General features: G+C 64.6%; 1 protein-coding gene across 1 annotated transcript; it reads right to left on the bottom strand.

Moving 5' to 3' along the window:
• Nucleotide 1: 1 nt before the first annotated feature.
• Nucleotides 2-22,698, bottom strand: SNED1 (sushi, nidogen and EGF like domains 1). Its single transcript, XM_050902504.1, is given in 33 exon segments — nt 2-1,902; nt 2,333-2,370; nt 2,613-2,696; nt 3,344-3,431; nt 3,943-4,059; nt 4,309-4,395; nt 5,166-5,248; nt 5,601-5,745; nt 6,171-6,449; nt 6,994-7,106; nt 7,196-7,379; nt 8,584-8,880; nt 9,528-9,641; nt 9,731-9,844; nt 10,218-10,331; nt 11,283-11,396; nt 11,588-11,761; nt 11,849-11,962; nt 12,227-12,343; nt 12,429-12,545; nt 13,028-13,144; nt 13,298-13,411; nt 13,877-13,981; nt 14,256-14,381; nt 14,934-15,047; nt 15,310-15,423; nt 16,218-16,331; nt 16,461-16,586; nt 17,513-17,675; nt 18,373-18,513; nt 19,151-19,438; nt 22,497-22,602; nt 22,604-22,698. Coding segments are annotated over 32 exon segments (4,215 nt in total). The 3' UTR covers nt 2-1,902; nt 2,333.
• Between the last annotated feature and the right edge of the window lie 3,651 nt (nt 22,699-26,349).

Genomic DNA, 26,349 nt, shown 5'->3' with positions numbered 1-26,349 from the left:
AGGCTAGGTTAAAACCTTCTGGCTGCATTACATATTGTGCTGGCTGATGGGGCAGGAGGCGGCAGGCTGCTGTGCTGGCTCGCAGCGGGGCCACGCTTCCCCTCGCTGCGGGGACAGGCCCCGTGGCAGCGCTGGCCGGGCCCAGGGGCTGCGCTGAAACAGGACTGTCCCGTGGCGGGGCTGCCTCCACCGTCGCAGCCCGTGGCAGCGCTGGTCTCGTGGCTGACGAGGCAGGGGTGCAAAGGCTTTCTCACCACAGCCCCAAAACCTCCCCTTCCTCGTGGATAGCAGAGGCTGTTCTGGCTTTCCCCTTGCCCTGCTCTTCCAGGCAAGGGCTGACTTCTTCTCGTGCCCTGGGGGAGGCAGGACTCCTGTGCTGCAGGCAGGATCAGGCAGCCTTGGAGGAAAGTAAGACATGTCCATCTCCGACTCTGATTCTCCTCCGGGAGCAGAGCTAGAGCCTGTGCAGGAGGGGAGCATGACACTGGCCAGCTGGTTGTGGCTTTACATCGTCCCTGCCGCTCCCAGGCTGCTGCCGGATGCCTCAGCAGCCGCTCCTCTGGGCCGAGCGCTCTTGCACTGCTCCCGGGAGGGAGAGGGTGGTGCCAGGAGCACCGAAACTCTTGGGCCTGTTCTGCTCCGAGAGCATCTTCCGGGCTGCAGCTCGACACGCGTGGCTGAACAACAAAGTGCCCTGGGACGCTCGTGGGAAGGGAGGGCTGCCCCGCCAGGATGCCCCCCACACTGCTGGGGAAATAACACTCTATACCATAACTACGATATATCTCTGGTATGTATTAATTTATAATATACACTGTGTACTTTAATACACAAATCTATGTTTAACTAGTGTTGTCATACAAACTCACAAAAACTAGGAATGTTTCTAAGCTACACTTTTTCCTTGCCTGCCCTGCCGCAGCCAGTGGGGCAGCCGCTGCGTGCTGGTCCTCCGCAAACACCACAGTGCTGGCCTCTGGGCACCGGCTGGGGCCACAGGGAACGCAATGCCGCGAGCAGCTCAGGGGGAATGGCACACGGAGCTCGCTTCGTCACTGAGCCCAGACTGCGCCCTGCACTGGCGTGGAGCCGATGAGCGTCAGAACAAGCATGGTGTTACACCTCAGCTGACAAACTTCACCCTACAGATCACTTTTAAAATTCTTTCTAGGTGCTCTATTGCTTTCTGAGCTGGAAATTTGGTTAAAACCAGGGATTGTTTACAAAGCAAAGAAAAAAGGCAGGCAGTAGAAGCTGCCTCAATTTCCCCCGCTAGAGCAGAGGAGACAGGGACGTGCCTCCACTGCCTGCACTCGCCTCGCTGCTCAGGGGAGCTGCTCACCATTTCTAACTCATCTACCTAGGGAAGGTCTCCTCCAACCAGATTTTTGTGGGTCACATTTCAGGTGATAGCTAAGGCTTTTTGGTCTGCATTAAACTGTTTTATTTGGGGGTTATAGGTAATTTATAACCTTGGATTACGAAAACAGGTTGGTGCAGATGCTGTTGGCAGGGAGCTAGGCTCAGACCCGCCGATGCCTGAGCAGAGCTGGGAGCCCGTCACTTGTGCAGAGCGGCTGGGGGGGCCAAGTGGGGCTGATCTCCTCGGGGGGCAGCCAGCCAGCCGCTGCGGTACGCTGGCGCTCAGCTCCTCGGGGGCAGAGAGGCGGCCGGAGTAAGGCAAGCCAGAGCGAAGGCAGGGCTGGTCCGGCAGAGGGAAGGGAGCGCTGCTCGGCGTGCCGATCCGGCTGCGTGTCCCTAACGCGCTGGAGGAGAGGGAGGGGCTGACGCCAGGCAGGAAGGTTCCCCCGCTGTGTGTTCAACCCAGTGAGCAGATCTGATCTTCCTGGTGTTTCAAAAGCCCTTAGATGTGGAAAGATGAAGCTTCTACTGCTTTGAACCCTGTGAAGGAGCAGGAGAAGAATGAGCTGGTGTGCAGAGTCCCCCAAAAGCCCCGCAGCTGCCTCTTCCCACCCTGTGCGCCAGTCTCAGGCTGGGAGAAGGGGACCTGCCCCTTCCAGGGCTCCAGCCTTTGCCTTGCACAGGCAGGCAGCGCCCAGTCCCTTTCTGCGCAGGAATCTCTTGTTCATGGGGCTGCAGAGCCGCGGGGAAGCAGAGCATCGCCTTCTGCCCTTCCACCCCAGCCACAACCAGGAGCTCTCAGCCGCAGGCCCGAGCCCGACCAGCACAGCAGCTGGAGAGCCCTCGCACCCCCTTGAAATGGCAGCGTGAGCCTGGGCTGCGCTCCGGCCTCCACCCACGTCCTCCCCGACTCTCTGTGCAGGGCCGCACGCAGCCACAGGCAGAAGGAGGGCCTGGAGCAGGTACTTACTCTATGGCTTCTTCAGTGTGTGACTGTTGCTTGGTTTTCTGAAAGAGAAGGGAGGAGAGCGCCGTCAGCCCTGCAGCCCCTCAGCTGTCGCTCGCAGGGAGGGCACACAGAGCTGGCATCTGAGCCTCGGTCGTGCGCTCCTCGCAGTCTGTTCTGCACAGGGTGCCTGCACCCTTCTCCCAGTCCACCCCCAGCCTGGGCACCCCGACGTGTGCTGGGTGACACCGGCTGGCTGCATCCCCCTGTCCCGGGCCACAGGACGCGCTGCTGCTAGCTGTACCCGCTGGTTGTCTTCTCTGAACCGGTGCTCTCGCAGCTCTCCTTGTAGCAGACGTCCTGGTGTACCTTGTAGACTCTCCTGTACCTGCACACACAGCAGAGGGGCGAGTTGTAGGGAGTAACAGGGACGGATCTGTTTTTATGAGTGCGAGGGGGGAAGTCTGGGGGTCTCCCCCCTTTCCTTCCAGGCTGGGGTAGCCGGCCTTGGTAGGAACGGGGCTGAGCCTGTTACGCCTGAGGGCTGATCCCACACAGCCAGGCCCTTGTGCCTCCATCGCAGGAAGGCTGAGGGGGGGCGGGGGGCAGAGCAGAGGCCCCCCTGCCCTGGCATTGCAGCGGGGTTGGCCCCAGCCCTCTGCTTGCAGATGGAGAGGCAGCTAGGAGCTGGGCTGGCAGGCAGCGGGCAGGGGATCCGCTGCTGCTCGGGGGGGGATCACGCACACCAAATCCAACCTCGCTGCCACGTAGGTGGGTAACACCGCTACGGGGCTGTCATTTCAGCAACACCCTGCCCTGAAACGCCAGCTGGGGGGGGGGGGGGGGGGGGGCAGCCCTGGGGGGCCTGAGGGCACACGAGGCTGCTCAGCCTGCGCTGGGGAGGGGGCAGCTGCCAGCCGGGGTCTGAGACGGCCTCGCGCTCGCTCGCCCTTCCCCGGAGCTGAGCTGCGGGGAGACGTCCCCGGCTCTGAGCACAATGGGAAGGGGGGAGCACAACCCGCAGGCAGTACTCACAGGTAGTGGCAGGTGCCTCCTTCCCACACGGGGAATGACTTGGTTTCCGAGTACAGCCGCGTGCACGAGTGTGGCACCTTCTTGCAGGCTGCTTGGGGAACAGGAGAGGGGAAGCTATCAACAAGCCCGTCTCTGGCCCTGCCTGCCTGTGCCCTGTGGCAGGGGGCCGGTGAGGCCCCCCTGACTTCCCCTCTGCTGTCCTGGAGGGCTGGGCTCAACAGAGCTGACCCACCAGGAGAAGCGGAGCCCCCCAGCCTCACGCTGCCCAGATAACTACATGGGCAGGGCAGGAGCCTGGCTTGCCAGGTTACCTGGCAGAGGCAGAGGGCTCGGCCAGAAGCGGGGAGCAGACCTGCACTCCCAGATCTTGTCCGAACTGGCAAGAGAGGAGCCCAGCCCCTCTCTCTGCTGTCGGCACAGCACAGCCCTCTCTAGCGGAGCCTGGGCACGGTGGGAGCCCCCTCGGCCAGGAAAGGCCAGGTGCTGACAGGGTGTGCTCGGTGACCTGCGCCCTGAGGGACCCGTGGCTGGGACAGCTGCCAGGCTGGGCACCTGCCGTCCACCGGAGCTCAGCCCTCCGGCAGCAGCGCGGCACTCACCCAGCTCGCAGAGCCGGCCCTTGAACCCCGGGCGGCAGTCGCAGTGGTAGGACTCGGCGTCCCTGGCGCAGGTGCCTCCGTTCCTGCAGGGGTTCGTGGAGCAGTTTTGCCCCTCACCTGCAAAACACGTTCGGCCGTCAGCCCCCAGGGCCACGCCGCAGCCCTGCCCACTCCCCCGGCATGCCAGGGTGCTCCTGGGGAAGAGCTTCGAGCAGGGATGGGGCAGCCAGGAAGGGCCCGCGCTGTGCGCCCTGTGTGCCTCCCGGCAGGGCAGCAACAAGGAGAGCAGGCTGGTGCCGAGTACCCTGCCTGCCTGCGGGGCCTGGGCTGGGTCCCTGCTGCTCGTGTGCCTGCTCCCAGACTTACTCTTGCTCTTTGCCTCGTGCAGCTGCAGTGCCAGACTGCCCTGGCTGGACACCTCCACGTTCTCCAGCTTCACTGGAGCCTCCGGCTCTGGGCAACGAGAGGGTCAAATGTCACCTTCAGCCAGGGCCAGACCCAAAGGCAGCCCCTCCGATGGGATCCAGCCTGCCCGCAGCATCAGAGGGCTGGTCAGGCCTGAGGCAGTGGTTTAGCCCTTCCCAGTTGGCACCCCTTAGAATTAGGGTGACTGCCTTGCCCTTCCTGGAGGGCTGTGGGACACGGAGCCCTGGGGAGGCAGGGGCAGGGCCGTCACGTGCAGCGAGCCCAGGGCTGCTGTCAGATGTGCCGGGCCCCTTCCCCACCCCATGGTGTGGGGTTCCAGGGCCTGGTGGGGTATCTTGGGCTGGCACTTGTATCCCTGGTGTTCCGGGGATGGCAAACAGGGGGCTGATCCTGGGCTAGCAAGGGGCTTCTCGCCCCGGTGCCCTCCTCAAGTGTGAGGCTGTGCTTGGCAGCGGGAGCTCAGGCTGCTGGGCAGGCAGGGGCTGCACTGGAGAGCTGCGGGGTCACTGCCTGCGCTCCCACTGCTGCTGGCAGGGGAAAAGGCCAGCCCATGCCGCAGCCAGCATCGCCTCCCATCACCGAGGGTCCTTCTCTGGGCTCCCCGACCGGCCGTGCGTCACCCCTCTCCCTGGGCAGGGGTCTAGCGAGCAGGGCAGATGTTTGTCTGCCCAAGGAGAGGCGAGAGGGCTCTGCCTTCCTCTATGGCTCCCCGAGCCCTACAGCAGCCTTCCTGGGGGAAGGCATAGGAGATAGCGCTGGGTGACAGGAGGGGTCCAGAAAGGCAGCAGAGCACTTACGCGTCTTCACAGTGATGGATTTGCCCAGCGCAGTGCCAAACCTGGCGCTGATCCTCCCTCTGCCATCCACCAGCTCGGTGAACCTGGGACAGGAGAGCCATGAGGGTACGGGGCACTGCGGGTCCCCCAGGCCACAGCCGTCCCACGCACTAGGGCTGGAGGCAGCTGGATAAAGTGCTGGCTGGGCAGCATCAGGCTCGGTACGCGTCCTGCGGGCTCAGCTGTGGGCAGCGTGGGGGACCCGCTCACAGGGCAAGGGCCTGCCTTGCTCAGGACCCCAGTGGGTGGGCAAGAGGCGCAACCCAGCAGGAGCATGGCTTGACCCTGGGCGCACCCAGACACGGGAGCTGGGAAAAGGGGCTGTGCTCAGCCTGATGCTTGGGCTGAGTGCTGATGCAAGAGCTATGGGTGCTGCTGCCAGGGCAGCCAGCCTACCTGGGGGCTGGCGAGGGCTCCTCAGCTGTGTCGTGATCCGCTAGCAAGCGGAGTTCAGGCAGGAAAGCTGGGGGCAGCCTGTTGCGCAGGACCCGGGGGTGTCCAGCTTGGCTCCACCGTCTCTCCGGAGCCCCATCCCTCTGCACTGCAGACCAAAAGGTTAGGCTTAGTGGGAGGCAGGCCCATGAGTCAGCACAGCAACCCAACTCCCAGCCACTCCCCTTGTCCCCAGGCTGCCATTTACGGCTCTTTGGGGACACGTGCACACTTTCCACATGCCTGGGCTGTGAACGCCAGTCCCTGCGAAGCATCACCGAGCTGTAACTCTGCATCTGCCCTCCGCTGACGGCGACAGCACCCTGCAACCCCCACCTCCCTTTGCAGGGGGTCCCCTGTGTCCTGTCCCCACAGCCTGCTGCGGGCACCCGGTTCTGGGGTAGCAAGTCCCCATGGGCTCGTTGTTACTTTGTTGGTCAACTGATTTCCTGCCCTGCTTCCCCGTTAGCCCATCGTCTCCTTTGTGCTGCAGCAAACCGGCAGCGCCCCAGCCCCGGCGAGCCAGGCACTCACAAGTGGTGACGTAGAGGTGGATGGGCTCGCTGTGCACTTGGCCTTGCTCCGTGTTCTGCACGGCTGTCACGGATAGGCGGTACCGCTGCCCAGGGAGCAGGTCCCGCACCGTGTAGGACACGAGCTTCCCATTGGGCACGTAGCGGCTCTTCACGCTCTGAGCGGTGGTGACGTTGATGATGTACCCCTCCACGGCGCCAGCGGGGGGCTGCTCCCACGCCATGGACACAGAGGTGGCGGTGACACGGGAGGCGGTGAGGTTTTGGGGGGGTAGAGGCCCTGGAGCAGACAGGAGGTGGGGAGAAAAGGGGTCAGTGCCGGTGTCCTTAAACGGTGACAGCCCTACTTGCTCACACACCACCTTATAAGCGTGCCAGGGCTCCAGCTTGCCTGGCCATGTCCTGGCCAGCCTTCAGCCCAGCTCCAGCCGTGCAACACACCAGGAGGAGATGCTCAGCGCTGGGTCCTGGCCAAGGCAGGCAGAGCCTCACTGCACCCTGGCACCCGGGTCTGGCCCTCACACTCCAGCTGCCTTACAGCAGGGGATGAATCAGGCCTGTGCGGGCTCCGCATGGGGCTGAGCTCATGCTGGTCTTGGGCAGCGAACAACATCTGGCAGGGGAGGACATGCCACTGCCTCGCCTGCCCTTCCCGAGGGCTGCCTGCACGCCTCCTACCCGCCGTGCTGGCCAGACAGACTGACGGCTTTCACACCTTCCCCTCCCTGCAGCTTTCCTGCTGGCCACGAGCTGCGGCTGCCCTGCACCTGCCAAGCCCCAAGGCCCCTGCAGCGGCAGGGGGTGGTGAAGGCAACCCCACTCACTCGTCCACACGTGGAAGGGGGCCGTGGCCAGACTCTCCGAGGGGTGGTCTTCCGTCCCCAGGCCGCTCAGCGTCGTGACGTGGACGATGTACCTCTCTCCTGGCTGCAGGTCCCTGTGGAGGAGGAAAGCAGGGCGGGAAGGGGTAAGCTGGGTGGCCTGGGAGGGCCAGCTGGCCCGGCGCCCGCCTGCCGCCCCACTCACAGGAAGGTGTACTTGGCCACGCTGCTGTTCAGCTCCACGGTGCGGTCTGCCAGGTCCCCCGGCTGGCGGATGGAGACACGCACCCTACTGACGGTGGAGTGCTTGAGCCGGTGGAGAGCCCATTGCACCGTGATGGCGCTGGCCGTCACGTTCATGATCTCAAAGCCTTCCACCGGACGCGGTCCTGGCCGGAGCAAGCGGAGAGAGCTGCGGTCAGCCACTGGTCATCGCGGGTCGCCCCGTCCCTTCCCCACGCCCCAACAAGGGGGGTCCTGCCTGCCCCTCTGGATTGGCTTCCCCAGCGGGAGCAGCTCAGCACTGCCTGCCCTGCCGGACTCGCGCTCTCCCATCCCTCACCACCTGCAGGCAGGTGGGAGGCGCATCCGTCTGCCTGCCCACAAGGCCTCGTGCCATCCGCGGCACGCCTGGGGCTGTCCTCCTCTGGCCCCAGCCCCTCACCACCAGCTCCAAAGGGGCGGCAGTGCCTGGGCCTGGCCCTAAGCCCACCACACACCCCAGGCGGCCATCCCGAGCCCGGTTCTCACTGCCCCCAGCATCCAGCCCTGGCTCGAGGCCTCCCAAGATGCCGTGGCCAGGGGCACAGACCCCTGCTGTGCCCAGCACCACGCCTGCCTTCCCCTCCCCTGGGCCTCACCGGGTCTCAGCCCACTGGGGGGAATGTGGCCCACGGGCTTTCCCGCCACCATCCCCCTCTCGTTAGAGGGCAGCTTTTCTAGGTCTAATCCCCTCTATCCTCAGTTTGCACTTGATTTCTACATCCGCCTGCCCTAGAAAGCGGGACCGTAGCTGCTCCGCCTGCCCATGCCCCCACAGAGACATCACTGTGCCCGCTTCCCTCCGCCCGCGGAGCAGAGGTCCCTGCCAGCCTCTGCCCTCTCTGGCACCTCCGGCGGGATGGTGGGGCAACTCGCCCACGGGGCTCGTTGTCAACAGAGATCGCCTAGCCCCGCTGCCCAGCTGGTGCAGGGGCTCCTCCAGCTCAGCCAAGCAGCACTGGGGACCCGCGCTACCCTGGGCCCAGTGACAAGGAGTAACCGGTGCGGTGGATGCAGCCTGGCCCTGATGAACAGGATCCGGGAGCGGTCCCCGCTGCCGGCTCCCTCACCAGCCCCTGGGAAGGGGCCCGGTGAGCCGCGGGGTGTTCGGTCCCTTTTTACTCACAGCAAAGAGAACAGCAATTCTCTGTGCCGAGTGCCTTCCAAAGGCCCCAGGCTGGATTTTAGGATCTGCACCACCAAACCCGCCGGGGTTCGGCACAGGCCCGGGCTGCGGCTGGAGCCAGCGGCGGGGAGGAGGCAGCAGAAGCCCTGGCGCCTGCGGGGGCCGCGCGTGCTCGTGACCGTGATCCCCCCGGGGACGCTACTCACTAGTGCGCGTGGTGAGCATGACGGGCCTGCTGATATCATTCTTGTTGTTCACGTTGCGTTTGACTGAAAAGACAGAAATATTGTAGGCTCTGCCGGAGGCTAGTGCCCGCAATTGGTGGGCAGAACGACTTCGGTCCACAAAATCTGTCCTGCGGTAAGAGCCGTCGAGGGATACGTACGTCACGGCGTAGCCGTCAATGAGTTGCCTGGCGGCTGCGTCCTCAGGTGGGTGCCAAGAAATCAACACACCAGTGTCCTCCACCCTTTCCACCTTTAATGAGGTTGGTGGCAGCAATTCTTCAGGGTGTGGGCAAAAGCAAAGGGGAGAGGTAATGCCATGAATCTTTAGAGAACAGACCCCGGCAGCAAGAGGCAGAGTGGCAGCGATGGAGGACGGAGCCCTTGCTCTCTTCCTTGGCGCACCCGGCAAGGGCCCTGTGGGCACCAGCCGCCCCCAGCCTGGCAGGCACGGGAGGAGCCAGGGCGCCAGGAGTGCTCCCAGCCACTGCGACCTGGCAGCACCGGTGGCCAAGCGCTTGCCGCTGCCTGCCAGGCCTAGGGCGCCAGCGAGACGGGGCGAGGGGCCCCGGGAAGACTGGTGCCAGCGGCGAGAGGCTTCCCTCAGACGCCTCGGCCTCCCCTCCTGAGGGCATCCGAGGGATCGCCGTCGCTGCAGGGGGCCAGGGAAACCTGTCCCCAGCATCCTCGTGCCAAGCCTGGCGCCTGCGGCAGCGGCTCAGCGCAGCAGTGGCTCAGCATGCCAGCACCCGCCTGCGGCATCGGTGGGGCCCGGGCTGCCCCCGCAGAGGCGAAAGCTCAGCCCTGCCCGCCTCAAGGATAGCTGCTGGTCCCGGACAGTGTCAAGCCCCTCGCGGGCGGTGGCCACCGCCGGGCCGGCGTCGAGCCCCGCGCCACGTCCTGGTGCCGCTGCTGAGGGCCTTTACCTTTTTCGCAGCTCTTGCCTGTGTAGCTGACTTTGCAGGTGCAGCTGTGGGTGCCATTGCCGGGCAGGCAGTAGCCTCTGCTCCCGCAGGGGCTGGAGAAACACGGGTCGCTGGCTGCGGGAGAGGCGCCAGGCCCGGTGGCGTTAGCGGGGGGCCGGCTGGCCAAGTGGCCACCCTGCGCCGAGCCACCCTGCCCACCTCACCTGTCTCACAGTGGTAGCCGAAGAAACCCTCCGGGCACACGCAGAGGTAGGAGCCCCCGTAGCTCTCACACTCCCCTCCGTTTCGGCAAGGGCTCGACTCACAGGCATCCACTTCTGGAGGTGGGAGGAGGCTGGCGGTGAACGGGGGACCCCGGCATGCCGGCAGCCAGCTCCCACGGGTAAGTGACAGCAACGACCCCCCCAAGGCGGCAGCAGGATGGACACACAGCCCGGGGCTTGGCACAGCCGGTCTGGACCCAGAATCCCACCCAAGCGCCGCAACAGCCACATCCCGTGGCAGAGGGTGGACGCTTTTGAAAGGGGATCCATCACCAGCGGACACCTTGTTCCTTGTTCCCTCCCCACTAGAGGCTCGGGATCAAGGTGCCCAAGCTGGTGACCAGCCGCCTGGCTCACTGCTGGTCCTGGCCGCGTCCCGGTGCCCACAGTCCAGCCTCCCACTGCCCCGGGATGGGCAAGTCCCTACCTGTCTCACACTGGGTCCCCACAAAGCCCTCAGGACAGTAGCAAGCAAAGGACGCGGGGAGGTCCCGGCACGTCCCGCCGTTCTTACAGGGCTCTGACTGGCACTCGTCGACATCTGGGGAGCAGTGGGAGGAGAGGCGCCGGCTCAGCACCATGATGGGGCCAGCGGCAGGGGACGAGGGGCTCAGAGAGGTAGCGCTTCTCCCGCAGGGCCCAGACCCTCCCCACGTCACTCACTGCCCCCAAGCCCACAGGCCAGGAACAGCCGCGCTCCTGAGGCCGTTGGGAGCCCACTGCCCCACGCTTGCCCCTGCGCAGGGGCCACGGCAGGAGCTGGGCATGGGGACATGCCCGCAGGGACGCCTGGGGATGGCTGGCAGTGTAGGGCTGTGCCAAGAGGTCCCGCAGCGTGCCTGCGGCACGTCCCCTCCTCTAACCCGTGGCGGGCATCCCACCTTCTCCCACCACCATCCTCTGCCAGGCCCTGGGGAGCTGGGCTAGAGCCGCCTACCACAGAGTCCCACCAGCCCCCGTGCTGCCCATTGCCTCCTTCAACCAGCGCCTGCATGCAATCACAACCGTGTGCATACACAGGAGCAGGAGCACAGCGCGGCCAAAAACGTGCAACCTCAAGCTGCTTTCCCCCCGGCCTTGGCCAAGAGCTTTGGAGCCATGCAGGGCACTTCCCACCCAGATCCTGAGATCTGGGGCTTCTCTGCACGGGTTTAAGACGCGTCAGAAGTCATTGCCGCGTCAGCGATGGGGATGCCCACGCAGCACCCATTAGTGGGGGGACACAAGCAGCACACGTGCCCCCGCAGCCGTGCTTGCTCCTCTGCCCGACCGGGAGCAGCGTCTCCCTGCCGGCGCATCCCACAGCCGGCCGGGGGCTGCGGGAGAGGAGCCCTTGCCGCAGGCTGATCTGAGCACACAGACAGGAGACTGAAGCCAGTGCACACAACCGCAGCCAGCCCAGCTCCTGGCTGTGGGGTTCATGCTTGCTGTTGTTCCCCAAGGGCTGGGGGGTGAGGAAGGGTTTGCTATCTCTTACCCGATGGTCTCTTACCCGACTCGCAGTAGTGGCCGGCGTAACCTGGCTCACACAGGCACAGGAACTCGGCAATGCGGTCCTTGCACTGGCCGCCGTTCAGGCAGGGCTGGGACTGGCACTCATCGATCTCTGCAGGCGTTTGGGCAGGGGAGAGACAAGGCGAGAGATGTGAGCACTGGGCAGGGGTCCCCAGGGGACTCTGTCTGTGGCACAGGCAGGGGAGGACTGGAGTACATGTCCTGGGGTCACCAAGCCATGGTCATGACCACAGCCCACTGGGATGGTGCCCCAGGGCTCGGCCGCTCCCCGGCGCTCCTCACCATCGCATTCAGGGGGGTCGCTCCAGATGCCTGGCAAACGGCAGACGCGGGGGTGGTTGTGCTGACTGAGGGTGTAGCCCAGCTCACACTGGTATTCAGCCAGCGAGCCCACCTTGGTGGAGTTGAAAGAGGCCTGGGCGTGCTTTACCTCGCTGGGGATGCCGCAGTCGACCTCTGGGGAGAGACCGGGGGGTGGGGGTGAGTGGGGCCCGCAGAGGCACCCCAAGCCCCCAGCTGGCAGGGGCAGCACAAGGCCCTTACCAGACTGGCAGTGCTTCCCTACATAGCCCACGGGGCATGTGCAAGCATAGTCCCCATCGAGGTCCTCGCAGGTAGCGCCGTTCTCGCAGGGGCTAAGGAAGCACGGGGAGGGCACTAGAAGAAGAGCGGAGCAAAGAGTGACTGCTGTGGAGCTGGCAGAGCCCAGAAACCACAGCCATCACCTTTCCCCCCTCCAGCAGCACTGCCTTGCCCTCCGGCAGGGTGCAAGGAAGAGTTAAAGCACTTCAAATTACAGGGAAGGGGGCTCAAAGCAAGCAGCGAGGCTCGCTTGCTGCCGCCGTGCCTGTCTGGGGCTGCCGGCGGCCCCAACACCTCCCCAGGCAGCCCCCGGCACCGGCACGCCCTGCTCACACCTACCGATCTCGCAGTGCCGGCCGGCGTAGCCTGGGGGACAGTCACACTTGTACTTGCCGATGTAGTGGAAGCAGGTGCCCCCGTTCTGGCAGGGCCCCGAGGCGCAGGGGTCCGGCTTACCTGGGGGCAGAGGGCAGGCGGGAGCTGAGCAGCGAGCGGGACGACTGCCGCCTCTCCTCCCCGGGTGGGGGCCGGGGGGCCGTACCGATCTCGCAGTGCTTGCCGGTGAAGCGGTAGGGGCAGGTGCAGTGGTACTCGCCATCCGCCTCCCTGCAGGTGCCCCCGTTGCGACAGGGCCCCGTGCTGCAGAGCCGTGGCTTGGCTGCAGAGAGAGCGCCGAAAGCAGGGGTCACCCACCGCTGCCAGCACCCCGAGAGCCACCGCCTCCTGCCAGCACCCCCACCAAACCCCTCGCTGCGGGAAAGCTGAGCACACCCAGGCCTCACAGCCCTGGGCTCAACACCACCATGAAACAACACCCGTGCAGACGTGTGCCGGGGCCTTGGGCGCATGATGCCAGGGGACTGGTGGCTGCTTCTGAGGCCAGAAGCTCAGGCATGTAAAAAAAAAAAAAAACTCCAACACTGATGGTGTTGTGCAGGAAACACAACTGCATCGGCTGCTGCGACTGTCAGGGGCTGCGAAGGGAGCCACGCAATCCTCCCTCCACCCTGCGGGATGGGATAACCTGCACCCACTGCTAGCTGCAGCTCAGCAAGCAGCTGCTCATCTCCCACAAGGGTCCACGCTCTTCTCCCACCCGCTGCCGGGTCCTGGGGCCGGCAGGGAGCTCCGTGCGGGTACCTTTCTCGCAGTGCTTGCCAAGGAAGCCTCGAGGACATTCGCAGGTGTAGGAGTCGTCGTGAACCTCGCAGGACCCCCCGTTCAGGCAGGGCTCTGAGTCGCAGGGGGATGGCATTGCTGCAAAGCCAAACACAGGGCATCACTGAGGACGTACAACCAGGGGCTTAAGGGCTGCTCCCCGGCTGATAACGGTATCCCTGCTTACCCCTCGGGCCCCCATTGCACGTCCCTCCCCGGGGCTGGTCCCGCATCCCTGCGGACGAGACTTACTGTGGTTGGTGCCGTAGTCAGTGTGGCAGACGCAGAGGTAGCTCCCGCCATACTCCATGCAGTACCCGCCGTCCGGGCACTGCGTGTTCATGTTGCACGGCGTGGTGGTGACTTCTGCAAACACACGGCCAGCGCCGGCCTCCGTCAGCCAGCGGCAGGAGGACACCCAGCTGGCTGCCTGCCCAGAAACGGGGGTCTCCTAACTTTGTAGACTCCGATGAGACGGGAGGGACCCTCTGTACCCCACAACACAGATCATGCGAACGGCAAGGGCCAGCCTGGATGCCCAGCGAGCTTCGGAGCGGGAGCGCATGAAGGCTGCAGATCCCCCTCCCCACCCAGGGGAGCCAGGCTGGGGCCAGGGGCTGGGAGAGGCACGGCTCAAGGGGGAGCGATGGAGATGGAAGCGTTGCCTCCTCACCAGGGGACAATATTTCCAGGCTCAAATTCAGTGCGTGCCCCTAGTACCATGCTAGGCTCAGGCATGGGCAGAGTCTTTCCTTGCTTGCCCGCAGCCTGCCTCGCTCAAGCATCCCAGAGAAGGAGCAAATACACAGCTAGCGAAAAGCCTTCACCTACCGAATTCACAGAGGAGACCAAAAAACCCAGGCGGGCACTGGCAGATGGTGACGTTCCCCTCCAGACAACTGCCCCCGTTGCGACACTCGCAGCCCTCCGAGAGCTCTGCAAGAGAGGAGAAGACGGGAGCTTCCCAGGACCCCTCCTGCTTGTGGGGCTGGGACAGCCATGCAGCCTTGCTGGATGCCACCCACGGGGGGAGCTCAGGTGGACGGCAGCCACGAGACCCCCCAGACACAGCCTCCTTCAGTGGGACGGACCCACTGTTCAGTCCAGGAGCCCTGCACGGGCTCTCCGGGGCTGCTGTTCCTCCCTCTTAGGAGGGTGAGGGCTCCCCTAGAGACAAGACACCCCACCGGAGAGACCCCCCAGTACTCACTGTCTCGACAGTCCTGCCCAGTGTAGCCCTCTCGGCATTCGCAGACGTAGCCTTGCTCCGTCTCCAGGCAGCTGCCCGCGTTCTGGCATGGGTGGGAGAGGCAGGCACCAGGCACGCGTGGCCCGCCTGTGGGGAAGGGGGAGACTGAGCCAGAGCCATCCCAGCCTGGGGCTGGAACACCCTCTGTCCTGGGGGAGCTGGGGCAGAGCCGGTCTAGCCCAGCTTCATGCCAGAGACCCCACCATGGCCGAGCAGCCCCGATGGAAGGAGCTCCCTGCCAGCAGCACCACGACCCCTCTGCACACGCTGCCTGCCAGCTTTCGGCGGCGCCTATGGCTGACGCAGCCCCTTTTTAGCCATTTGCCCCTTCCTGCCCAGCTCCCCCAAAACCAGCTCCTGTGCCGGGCTGGGCGAGGCGTGCCTCCGCTCACCGTACTGGCAGTTGTTGCCGTAATAACCCGGGGAGCAGGTGCAGATGTAGCGGCCAGGGCGGATGTAGTTGCACGTCTGCCGGTTCCGGCAGCTCCGGTCCTCGCAAGAAGATGAGTCTGACGGGGAAGCAAGCGAGTGAGTGATGAGCAGAGCCCAGCCCTGCGAGAGGGGCCGTGATGGCCAGCGGAGCACTGGGGACACTGTCCCTGGTGTGGGTCATCCCGGGGCGCAGGCAGGAGCAGGCACCTGTCTCACAGCGCTGTCCCACGAAGGGCTCCAGGCACACGCAGGTGTAGTTATCGACCAGGTCGATGCAGTGCCCACCGTTCAGGCACGGGCTGGACTCGCACTCGTTCACCTCTGCAAGGGGAGGCCGGGAGGGGCGGTCAGGCCACGCGTGGGCACTGCCAGGCTGCCAGTTCACCCGCTGCCTCCCATCCAGGATGATGCTTGGGAGGGGGAAGGCGACGGCCAGAAAAAAAAAAAAAAAAAATCAGTGCCGCTGGCAACGCCGAGCGCTCCCCTCCCAAAACTACAGCCAGGGGGGAAGCAGGGCGGGAAGGCAGCTTGCCAAGGCATGAAGTGTCACCACCTCCCCCCGGCGCCTGCTCCTGCCACCCACCTGTCTGGCAGTCCGCCCCTGTGTACCCCGGCTGGCACAAGCACGCTGCCGTCCCGTTTGCCGCCTGGCACCTCCCGCCGTTCTGGCACACCCTGCTCTCACATGGCGACTCTTCTGCAGCGGGACACCAAAAAAAAGAGGGGGGGGGGGGGTGTCAACCGAGGTGCAGGACCAGCACATGGCATCCTTGGCACACACAGTGATGCCGGGGCTGGGTAGAGAGCGCAGCTCAGAGCCACCAATACGTCCTCTGGCAGGAGACAGCAGCCGCATCCCGAGCTGGGGCTCTTCCCAAGGCCCCTCCTCGGGCAGCTCAGCCCTTTCATCCCCCTGCGCCTCTTGGATGCCAGCATGCCGCGCTGGGCGTTTCTCCCTCCCTCCCTTCCCCGAAAGTCAACTCCCTGCTCGCCTTCTCCACCGGCACGGAGGCTCGCTGGGAGCCAAATGCTTTGGCGGCACTTCCACCGGCGGGCGGAGGCCAGCGGTGGGGGAAACCGGCCACCACAGCCCCGGCCAGGGACTGGGAGAGTCCCTGCTGGCTTTGAAGGGCTCGAGACCAGAGCATCACCTGCGAAAGCAGGGCCTCCGAGACTTCTGTTTAAGTGCTAACTGCCAGCTTCTCTCACTAAGGGAGCAGTGGCAGCGAGAGGTGCTGGCGGCAGCGCTGAGCCGAGCCCTCGGCGGAGCAGGCTGCCAGCGGCAGGAAGGGCTCGCGGCCAGAGCAAAGTTTCCTTTGCCTGCAGCAAGCCGAAATCCAACCGGCCGTCGCAAGCCGCTTGAGCCCAGGAGCTGCTGCAGGAGCCCCGGTCTCAAAGAGCCCCCTCAAAGAGCGGCAGTGCCCCCCCCAAGCCTGGGGTTTCCACTCTTCAAGCGCGGCAAAGAGCCAGCGCCGGTGGCCCCGCGCTCACCGGTCTCGCAGTTGGCGCCTCTGAAGCCCGGCGGGCACCTGCAGCTGAAGCTGCCAGCACCATTGAGGCAGGTGGCTCCGTTCTGACACGGGTGGGAGAGACACTCGTCCACATCTGAAACAGAGCCCCGGGTGGGGACAGGAGCTCAGGGCGCGGACAAGAGCTGCCAGCACACGGCGGTGATGCCGGGAGCGAGACCCGCTCCCCGCGGCAAAGCGCAGGGAGCTCGGGGCCGGCACTCACCGACATGGCACCTCTTCCCGGTAAAGCCGGCCAGGCAGGAGCAGGTATAGGAGGGGTTCCCCGTGATGCAGTCCTCGATACACTTCCCCCCGTTCAGGCAGGGCCGCAGCGTCAGGCAGACAGAGGCTGTGGGGACAGGCAGTGCCCCCCCGTCAGCCCATGCCCCAGCAGGGCTCACCCGCCGCCTTCCAGCCACACCAGCGCTGGGGTCTGTCCCCGCGCCCGCCCGGCTCCCCGGGGTGCTCAGGGAGCCCACGGGTGCTGCCTGCCTCATGGCAGGGCAGGGTCTGCTCCTCGCGGGCTCCCCTGGGACGGGGGGGGCAGTTTTATTCCTCTTGTGCGAGGGGGAGAGGCTGCACGGGGTCAGCCCTGCCGGCTGGGAGGACACGGACGTGCCCTCGCTTATCACCCGGGGCAGAGGGAAAGGGGGACGGGAGAGCCCGTGTACAGCAAACCCACTGGTAACGCAAGACACACGCAGATCACGGGTGGGAAAACACGGCCTGGGGGGGGAGCAGGGACGAGGAACGGGAGGCCAGCGGCTCCGCGGGGGATGTGTCAGGACCCCCAGGGTGGGGAGCGGGGCCCAGCCCTGGCACCCTGGCCCCACGGGGGAGGCTGGCACCCAGCAGCCCTCCACATGGCTCGCTCCGGCCTCCTGGGACTTACGGACGTGTGCATCCCCCGAGGGTGCCGGCCCCTCGTGCCCTGCCCTGCCTGGCAGCAGGCCGGCGGGGTCCCGCCTGTGCACCGTCACCTCCTCCCCAGCCTCCCTCATCACTCCCCACAGGCTCTTTTCATCTCGAAAGTCTTCCTCCCCTCCCCGTTTGCTCTCCCAGCCCCTTCCCAGCCCTGGGGCACCCATGGGTGCCATCCCCAGCCACAGCAGCCGCTGAGGACGGTCCCGCCATGGCTGCCTCCCCTCCCTCCCCAAGCCCTTCAAGCCGTCTCCTCCACCCTGGGAGGTGGGGGTTGAGGCAGGGAAAGACGGGGCTGGAGAACAGTGTGGGGTTGGGTTGGGAGTTAAATAAACCTAACTGCTGTCCTCTTACTTGTATTGCTGCAGCCCCCCACTTGCACCTGGGCATCATCGATTCTGAACACCCAGCGCCCGGGGATACCCACATTTGTCGTCATCTCCACGTCAGCGATGTCATCGGTGCGGGATCCGGGGATGTTGAAGTAGCGCTTTCCATCACCAGCATTAAAGCCTGCCTGGGAGGACAAGGGCAGAGGGCAAAGAGACGTTACTAGCGCACGGGGGGAAGGCGGCTGGAGCACAAGGGCTCATCTCTCCTGCCACTCAGCGCCGCCGGCAGCACCGCTCGGACCAACTGTCCCCTTCCACGCGCCACCGGCCAGCAGTCGGCCCTGTCCACGCGCCGGGACGACAGCCGGCACGACGGGGCAAAGCAGCCGCCCTGCCCGCTCGGTCCCTCCCCTGGGATTCAAAACCCATCCGCTTCCTCTCCACCTGCAGCATCCCGCCTGCTGCAGGCTGGCGGGCAGGGAGCCAAGCACGGATCAACTGCCGGTAAATTCACACATCCGAACGGGTACTGGGGTTTTTGCGGGTGTGGGTGTTGGCTTTTTTTTCCCCCTTAAACACAAAAACGCACACAAGGATGAAATAAAAATACAAGCGAAAGCTGTGCTGGCTGCGGCAGCTGCTCTTAAAGGCTGAGGTTAGGAAGGAAAAGGGACTAAGAGGCAGCAGCCAAGGCAAAGACCTGTGGTTTTCGGATAACAAAGCCCCCTGTATGGTCTCGGCTTCGGGAGCCAGAGCACACATGGGTATTTAAGAACCTTAAAAAAAAGGCAGGGGGAGGCTTTCTACCTCCAAAAAAACCTCAAACCAGGAGCTGCGATCTCGCAGGGCAGATGCGCCCCAGGGGCCACGTTCGCCGCTTACCTGTGCCGCGATGCCGCCGAGCCCGGCAAAGTCCCCCCCACTGCTGGCGTGCATACCCGTGGTCCAGGTGATGGACTCATAGTTGAAGATGGTGAAGGAGAGCTTGCCGTCCGTGATGAGGACAATCTGGAAAGTGTTTACCTGCAGCAGGGAGGGGAAGAAAGCAGTGAGCGGGCAGGAGGGGGGCAGGTGAGCGAGCCAAAAACCGGTCAGAAAATAAAATGATGGAAAGAGCATTTAGCAAAGGGGCGTTTCTTTGAGCCCTAGTCCTCCTCTGCTAGAAAAGGCAGTTGGGTTTAATTATTTTTAACCCTAAGGTGTTGCGATCCCCTGCCCAGCACCCCAACCAGCGGAACAGCTCGCTTCTCCTCCTGGGGGAACAGGAAAAATGGGGAGAAATGTGGTTATGGGGCCTCTGGAAGAAAGGCACCAAACCCCATCCACGACTGGCTCCCCGGCACAGCCACAGGCAGGCAGGCAACCGCAGGCAGGCAAACGCTGCCCTGCTGCTGCCTGAGATGGGGGACGCCGGCAATCTGCAGCCTCCACGCGGCACAAAGAGGAGGGTTTGCTTTTGCCAGCCCAGCGCTGGTCTGTCACGGCAAGGCATCGCAACGGAGCTGCTGGGGTTGGCTTAGCCCTGCTGACGGCTCCGTGCCGCATGTGGCAGGAGCACCACCGCCGTGGAAGGTGCCAAAGCTCTGGTGGGATGCTCCTTTTAAAAAATAAAAAAACCCCAAAACCCTAAACTAATGGCTGCTCTGCCCCAGCTACTCACCGGTGAAAACGAACTGCCCCCGAAGAAGGTTACTCGGTACCAGGTGGCGATGAAGACCCACTGCGCGGAAAACCCCGGGAACTCGGGGAAATACTGCGCGATGTCCCTGCTTGCTCTCTCCAAGATGGGCTGCTCGGTGCTCTCCCGGTAATACACATCACCCGCCCGCCGGTTATCCACGTCTGCCCAGAAAGCGGCCACCACGCGCCGGTCCTTGGAGATGGGGAAGGCCACTGGCGTGAACTGGGAGACCTCCTTCAGGAATGAGATGATCCCGTTGTTGTTCACCTGCAGAGAGGGAGGGAAAGAAACAGGCGGCCACAGTTGGTTCCTGCCGCCAGCAGGAATCCACATTTTAGAGGCGCTTTCCATTTCACCTTTCTTTCCCCCCCCCCCCCCCCTTTCCACAAATATTGGAGCGCTTCTCCTTCCTGCCCTTGGAAGCGGAGACGTGCCCCGGCGCCCGCAGACCCCCGCCCCGGCTGCTCGCTTGCTGGAGTGCGGCTGTGGGGAGGCAGCCGCCCGAACAAACCCAGCCCTGTTCTCCACCGCGGCCGGGCCAGGGGAAGGGGGAACAGCTGAGAAAACTACGGCGGCCCCGGTGCTTTAAACAAACAGTGCCCAGCGCGCTTGGCCAGCTTGTGCCGGCGCTCTTGGCGGGGACGAGGGGCTGTTTCACTCGCTCCCTGCTCTCTTACGGCTGACACGCAGCCTGCAGGGCTGGGGTCTAGGTCGTGCCCGAGCCAGGCAGCCACCGGCACAGGATGGGGGGAGCCTTGCCACACACCAATCCATCCGCTGGTACGCACAGCGCTCTGAGTGAGCTAACGAGCAGTCGAGCTAATGGGCTCATAGTCCCCGAGTGACCAAGTGCCACCATTCCATGCAAAGCCCCCAGTGCTGGCTGGGCCTTGGCAAGCTGCTCTCGTTAAAGCAGGGGATGCCAGACACCCAAGACGAGATACTGCAAGCTCCGAGCCCTTCCCCAGCACTAATTAACTGGGGCAATTAGGGTCCTGGGACGCCCGGCCAGGGATGGAGCCCTCAGCCCAGGGAAGGAAGCTGGAGACAGTGGATGCTGCTGCCTGGAGTGCTGCCTCCTGGCTTGGGGATGCAGCGGGAGCAAGGAAGGGGAGGAAAACCCCTGCCTGCATTGCTGCCTGAGCAGGCAGCGAGGGGGCAGGGATCAAAGGGAAATGCTCTCGCCCTCAGCCCCCAAATTCCCAGAAGACCCTGATAGTACCCTGCCACAGTGGTAACCCCAGCGGGGCGAGCAGCTCCCAGCTGCTCTGTTCCCCTGCCCACGGTGCTGCCTGCAAGCGACAACAGGACAGGCAGGAGCACACAGCCCCCCAGCTGAGCTCCCTGTGTGTGCAATACCTGGCTCGGGCAGCACTGGCCCGGCAAGCCCCTGGGCTGCAGGGTAGGAAAGGGGGTCATGATGCAGGCAAGAGGCTCTCCAGCAGAGAGAGAAGCCCTGGCACGCAGCAGGCAGGGGCAGGCAGCGGCATCACGCTCGTGTGCCGACAAAGAGCTGGAGCCAGTGTCCCGCCAGGAGTCATGCTAAAGCCAGTGTGCCTGTGTCCCGGCTGCCCGCGCACCCAGGCAGGGGGGAGCCAGGCTGTGACGGCCTCGTGCAGCTCCTGGGGAGGGTCCCCAGTCCCCGAGGATGGTCCCCAGCCCCTCCATGCGAACATCGGGCAGTCCTTGCTGTGACTAAGGGGAAGAGGATTCCAGTTTCCCAAAGCCTCCGTAACCCCGCGGTGTCCGTGGAGGAACATTCTTCCCCTGATTAAAGCAAGATGGGAGAGAGCCGGAGCCAAGAACGGCTTTTTTTGTTGTTGCTGGTTTTTGCAAAGGAGGAGGGGGTGGTTAGAGGCAGCCCTCGAGGACGGAGGTTTCCAGGTGAGCCCAGCCCCGCATCAGCTCCCCCAGGACAGCGGCTCCCCGGGGAGGAGCAGCCCTGCCATGCAGACCCCCGTGCCAGGGGCAGGTGAGCTGGCCCTGCAGAGCTGGGGGGGGGGTCTCAGTTCAGGGGAGGGGGACGCCCCACCCTCTGAACCCTGCAGCCCTTCCAAGTCCCAGAGCTGTGCTGCGGATCCCATATGGGACGGTCATCACATCACCTGGCTTCTCCCAGCCTCTTCTATCCTCCCATCGTGGCTCAAGCCCCAAGCCAAGGTCCGTCCCTCCCGCCCAATGGCAGGGCTGGTGCTTTTATCGGGGGAAAAAAAAACCACCGGCAAGGACCAAGGACCTCCTGCACTTAGCCGAGGTGGCGGGATGGTACACGAGCCCAGCTCCGAGATGGCACCGAGGCAATGCTCAGCCGTCTCCTCCGCCAGCCGGGTCCGGATTGTCGGTCAGCCCAGAGCAAACCGGGGAGAAGAGAAGGGACCAGAACGTCCAAGGATTCACTGCGCCAGGTGGGAGCCGGTGTGGGGAGCACAGACCCCACCCCAGGACGCAGGGCAGGCATTTGGAGCCAGCGCCGCCCAAAAGGCTCCGGGGACAACCAGGCACTCGGGGCTGCTCCTCTGCCTGATGGCCACAGCCGTGGGGGACATGACAGGCCAGGGGTGACTCGAGCTCTCTGGCCGTGGTCCCCTCCAGGTGGCTCGGGGGCTGCATAGGAGCACGTCGGCAGGGGTCCCAGCAGCCCGGCCGCCCCAGTGGGCACAGGGAGGAGAGGAGAGGGACCAGGATGTGCTGAGTGGCCAGCCAAGCCTGCTACAACACAACCCAAAGGGCAGCTGTGTTTATTCTGCATCGCACCCAGAGCCCGCCGCCACCTCCTCCCCAGCAAGGGCAGCCATCCAGGGGCCACGGCACGGCTGCTGAGCTCTCGCCCACCAGCCGTGCCCGACTCCCTGCCGCTGGGACCCCCACGGCACACCGCTGCAGGGGCCAGTCCCATGAGGCGTGGGTACTTCTGGCTCCAGCGAGGGCTACGTCTGGGGCTCCCCACTGCCGGCGAGCGCTTCATCCAGCATCCCCAGCGTGACGGGGCCAGGACCCTCGTTGCGCCACCCGAGGCGCCCCGGCCCCGCCGAGCCAGGGGTCCGGCACGCTTCCCGAGCCTGAGGTCCCACCGGATCTCCCCCCGCCCTCAGCACACCGTTATTCCTCTGATGCTGTGAGTTAAATGAGGACCACCCGACGGCCCCTGTGAAAACCCAGACACACTTGGATCCATCCAAGCGGAATAATAGTTTAAAAATAAAATGAAATAAAATGAAATAAAATGAAATAAAATGAAATAAAATGAAATAAAATGAAATAAAATGAAATAAAATGAAATAGAGGCCCCGGGGGAAGGCTGTCCCCGCTGCCCCCCAGTACTCACATAGAGGCCGGTGTGCCCCGCGCCGAAGAAGGGGAAGGGGACGGAGAGGGGCCGCAGCTCGGAGCCGCCGTCGTCCTGCTTCCGCGTGGCGGCGTCGCCCTGCGTGGGCCGAAGGGTAGAAGTCCGCCAGCGGCACCACGCCACCCGCCCACAGCCATTCGCCCAGGGCCACCAGCACGGCCCAACCCGCCAGGCCCCGCATGGCCGCCGGGACCCGCCGCTCGACCTCTCTACGCCGGCACCGGCCACCGCGGCATGGCGGGAGAAAGGCGCCCACCGACGGGCACGGAGCTGCGAGATAATGGCGGCGGCTGCTCGGAGCGGGGAGTCCGGAGCTCGGAGCCGGGCGATCGGAGCTCGGAGCCGGGCTGCTCAGAACCCGGCGCCCCGCTGCAGCTCACCGCTCCGCCGCCGCGCCGGGCTCCTTCACCCCGTCAGCCCCGCCCACGCCGCGGGTGATTTGCATAGCCCCGACGCGGACAGCCAATGGACGCTCGGCGCGCTGGGAGGGCGGTGGTGGAGGGGTGGGGTATGCAAATAAAGCGGGTGGAGGTGGGGGGGGGTCCAGGGGCCGGATGGGCGGGGCGGGAAGAGGGGGCCGTGGGGGGTCCCCCACGGGGGACGTGGGGGGGTCCCTCCGCGGGGGGGGGGGCGTGGGGAGGAGGGCGGGCGGCAGGTCCTCTGCCGCCCGCCCTCCTCCCCACGCCCCCCCCCCGCGGAGGGACCCCTCCACACACCGCCCCCTCCTCCCCACGGGGAAAAGTAGCCACCACCCAAGGACACGCGTGGGTGCAGAGCCCCCCTCCAGGGCCAGCCGCAGCCCTGCTTCCCCCCCCCCCCCCCAGCTGCAAGTTCAGCAGCGGGTCCCCTCTGCTCCTTTGAAACAGAGAGAGGGCTGGAGCGAAAAAAAAAAAAAAAGAGTGGAAGAGAAAAAAAAAGTGTTATTTGCTTTTTTTTTCTCTCCCCCCCCCCCTTTTTTTTTTTCAGGTGCTAAAAATATTATCAGGAAATTCTTTTCAGGAATGCCATGTTTTAAGTTACGCTTTAGGCTCAAGGGCCTCTTTGTCTCCACTGGAGAGAAAAAAAAAAAAAAACAACCCAACCCACACCCACCCTACATTTATCATCAGCAAACGGTTTTATCAAGAAAGCCCAAGTCCCCCAGAAAACTGGTGGGGCTGCCCCCCGAGAGACCCCGCTAAAAAGCACCCGTGGGGTTTGATAGTTAATGGATAGTTAACAATGGGTGCTGCCTGCGCCGCCACCGGGCAGGTGCTGGGGTGAGGGATCCAGCCGGACCAGGGGGGCTCGGTGCCCCCCATCCCCTCCCACCTCCCGGCACCCAACCTGTCCCACGGCAGGAGCATCTGGGGTGCCTGGGTGCAGCCGGGGGGGGGGGAATGCGAGGGAGAATCCCGTCCAGCCCAGTCCCAGGGTCCCCCATCCAGCCCGGTCCAGGGTACCCCATCCAGCCCCGTCCACAGGCACAGCAAAACCGGGGAGGGCCGTCGCCTGCCCCCGGCGTTGGGATAGTGCGGGAATCCGGTCCCCGGCTCCAGAGGTTTTCCGTATTATTCCACACCCCCGCTGTATAAATATCCTCTGCTGTAACGATTGCGAGGTACGTTTGAAAAGGGGCCAAGGAACAAATTATGTAAAGAGCGAAGCGGAGGAGCAAACAACAGCGGGACTGGGTTAGGACCAGCCGCGGACACTGCCGTGGAAAGTCTGCCTCACTGGGGGCCCAGCTCTGCCATCGGTGCGAGGGTGCTCCCAAAATCCTCGCCCACGCGCTGTTGGCCGCCTCGAGAGGCGGCAGCGCTGGCGCGGGGATCATCGCCTCGCTGTAGAGCGGGGAAACTGAGGCGTGGGGTGGAGGGCCAAGAGCGGGGCTGGGCGCAGGGGGAACCTTGTGGGCAGCAGGGATGCAGCACCCAGCGCAAAGCTGCGGGGCTCTCAAACGCCCTCGGGGCAGCACGACACCCCCAGACCCCAGCAGTGCCAGGACCTCCTCCCCCTCGGAGTAGCCCTGAAGCCGGACCCCAAGATCTGCCCGACCCCTTGAGATGCCAGGGCACCTCGGCTGGCACCGAGGCTCCAGGACCAAATGTCCCGCGGGCAGCCAGCCCCCGCCGAGCCCCGCTGCCGAACACGGCGAGGCGTCCCTGTCCCTTTAAAAATCTCCTGGAAGAAAATGTTAAAAGGAAAAGAGGGGGAAAAAAAAAAAAAAAAGGCGAAATCCAAAATAAATAAACGGCCACATCCGGATTTCTCCCCCGAGACACTAATAAAGGCTTTATGAGTTTGATATGAATTACCCTCCCCGGCCATTTACAGCTGATCTTCTGGAAGGCATTAGGCTGCTCGCCCCTTCCCCGGCCCGGGGGACGCCACGGCGGGGGGGGGGACACGCAGCGGGGGCACCGCCATCCTCTTCACGCGGCCCATCCGTGCCGGCTGAGAGCTTTTGGGGAGCGACTGGGGGAAGGGTCTTCTGGCTGTCGCCATCCACCACCTTGCACCCGGGCTGGGGTTGCGCCCACCTCGTGCCACGTGCTCCCAAAAGTCCTGTCTCCTGGCCCTGCCGTGAGTGCCGGGCCCTGCTGCGAGCTCAGCTCCCAAGGGACACGGGGACATGGTGGCACCAAGCTGCCCCCCTGCCGCGAGCATCCCCGCGGGGGCCATCCCAGGTTTCTGCCGGTGGGTTTTCCCTCCGGGGACAGGCAGGGCAGGCAGGAGGGAGCAGCCCTGCCAGCAGCCATCCTGAGCGTGAGGGAAGGATTTTCTTCCAGGCAGGCTTCGCACGGGAAAGCACCGCAATGCTCCCCCTGCGTGGTCCCAATCCAGCTCCCTGGGACGTTAAATTGAAAGCAGCAAACCGAGCAGGGAAAACAGCTGTGGGCCCCGGCCGGCAGCCATTTCCTCTGGGCCAGGAGCTGGAGCCGGTGCGAAGCCGGGCTCCGTGCTGGGAAGGCTGGGAGGAGCGCGGGGGGAAGCAGCCCTCTCCCCGCACCATCTGGCCAAGCTCTGGCTGCCGCCGCCCGCTCCCTCTCCGGGAGCAAATGCCCCTTTCCTCCACCCGCAGCTGCGTTCAGGGTGTCCAGCTTCTCTGTGGCCTCCAAAACGGGGCCAGGAACCCCCGCGCCCACCCTGGGGGGTGGGTTTGGTGGGGCTGTCATGCTGGGATGAGGACCCTGCAGGTCCCAGGGGCATCCCAGGCGCTCATCCCAGGCTTCCCCTGCTCTTCCTGCCCCCGTGACGGGTGATGCCCCTCAGCAAAACACCTCGGTAGGGGTCCCAGAGGCGTTTGGACCTGGTGCTTCCTCCTGGGCTCTGCAGGCACCCGGTGAGCGGGTTGAGGGGGGCCGGCGGGTGCCGGGCACGCTGTGGCACAAGCTTCCCCACTGCAAAGCCACCCGGGAGCGAAGGATGGAGGCAGAGAACCTTCGGCCGACCCCAAGCCTGTCTCTCCCCGGCATCACAGCACCGGGGTTGCCCCAAATCCACGGGCAGTTGCCCCCCCAGTTCCTCCTGGCTGCCGCTCACACCCCTGGGTTGCCCGCTGCCTCCCACGAAAGGCAGCCCTGGAAAACCATTGGGAAAGAGCACAAAGCCCTACCCACCCACCCCCCCGGCCAGGCCCCGCGCGTTTTGGAGGGGGGACGTGAGGAAAGGACCCGGGGAGCTATTAACGATCCAGAGAGCGTTCAGCACGGATGCTTTCGGGCGGAGGGGCCTGCAGGTCAGCACATGGTTTGGATTTGGCTCTCCCCCTCCCTTCCAGCTAATTAGGCCGAGCGCAGAGAGCATTCCCCGCGGATGCCGAACACGTGCACGGCACAAGCATCACCTC

Source organism: Gymnogyps californianus, chromosome 10 (genome assembly GCF_018139145.2).
Source record: "Gymnogyps californianus isolate 813 chromosome 10, ASM1813914v2, whole genome shotgun sequence".
In the NCBI taxonomy this organism is placed as follows: domain Eukaryota; kingdom Metazoa; phylum Chordata; class Aves; order Accipitriformes; family Cathartidae; genus Gymnogyps; species Gymnogyps californianus.
Note: the sequence above shows the minus strand (reverse complement) of the source record. Positions and strands in the feature narration are given on the sequence as shown.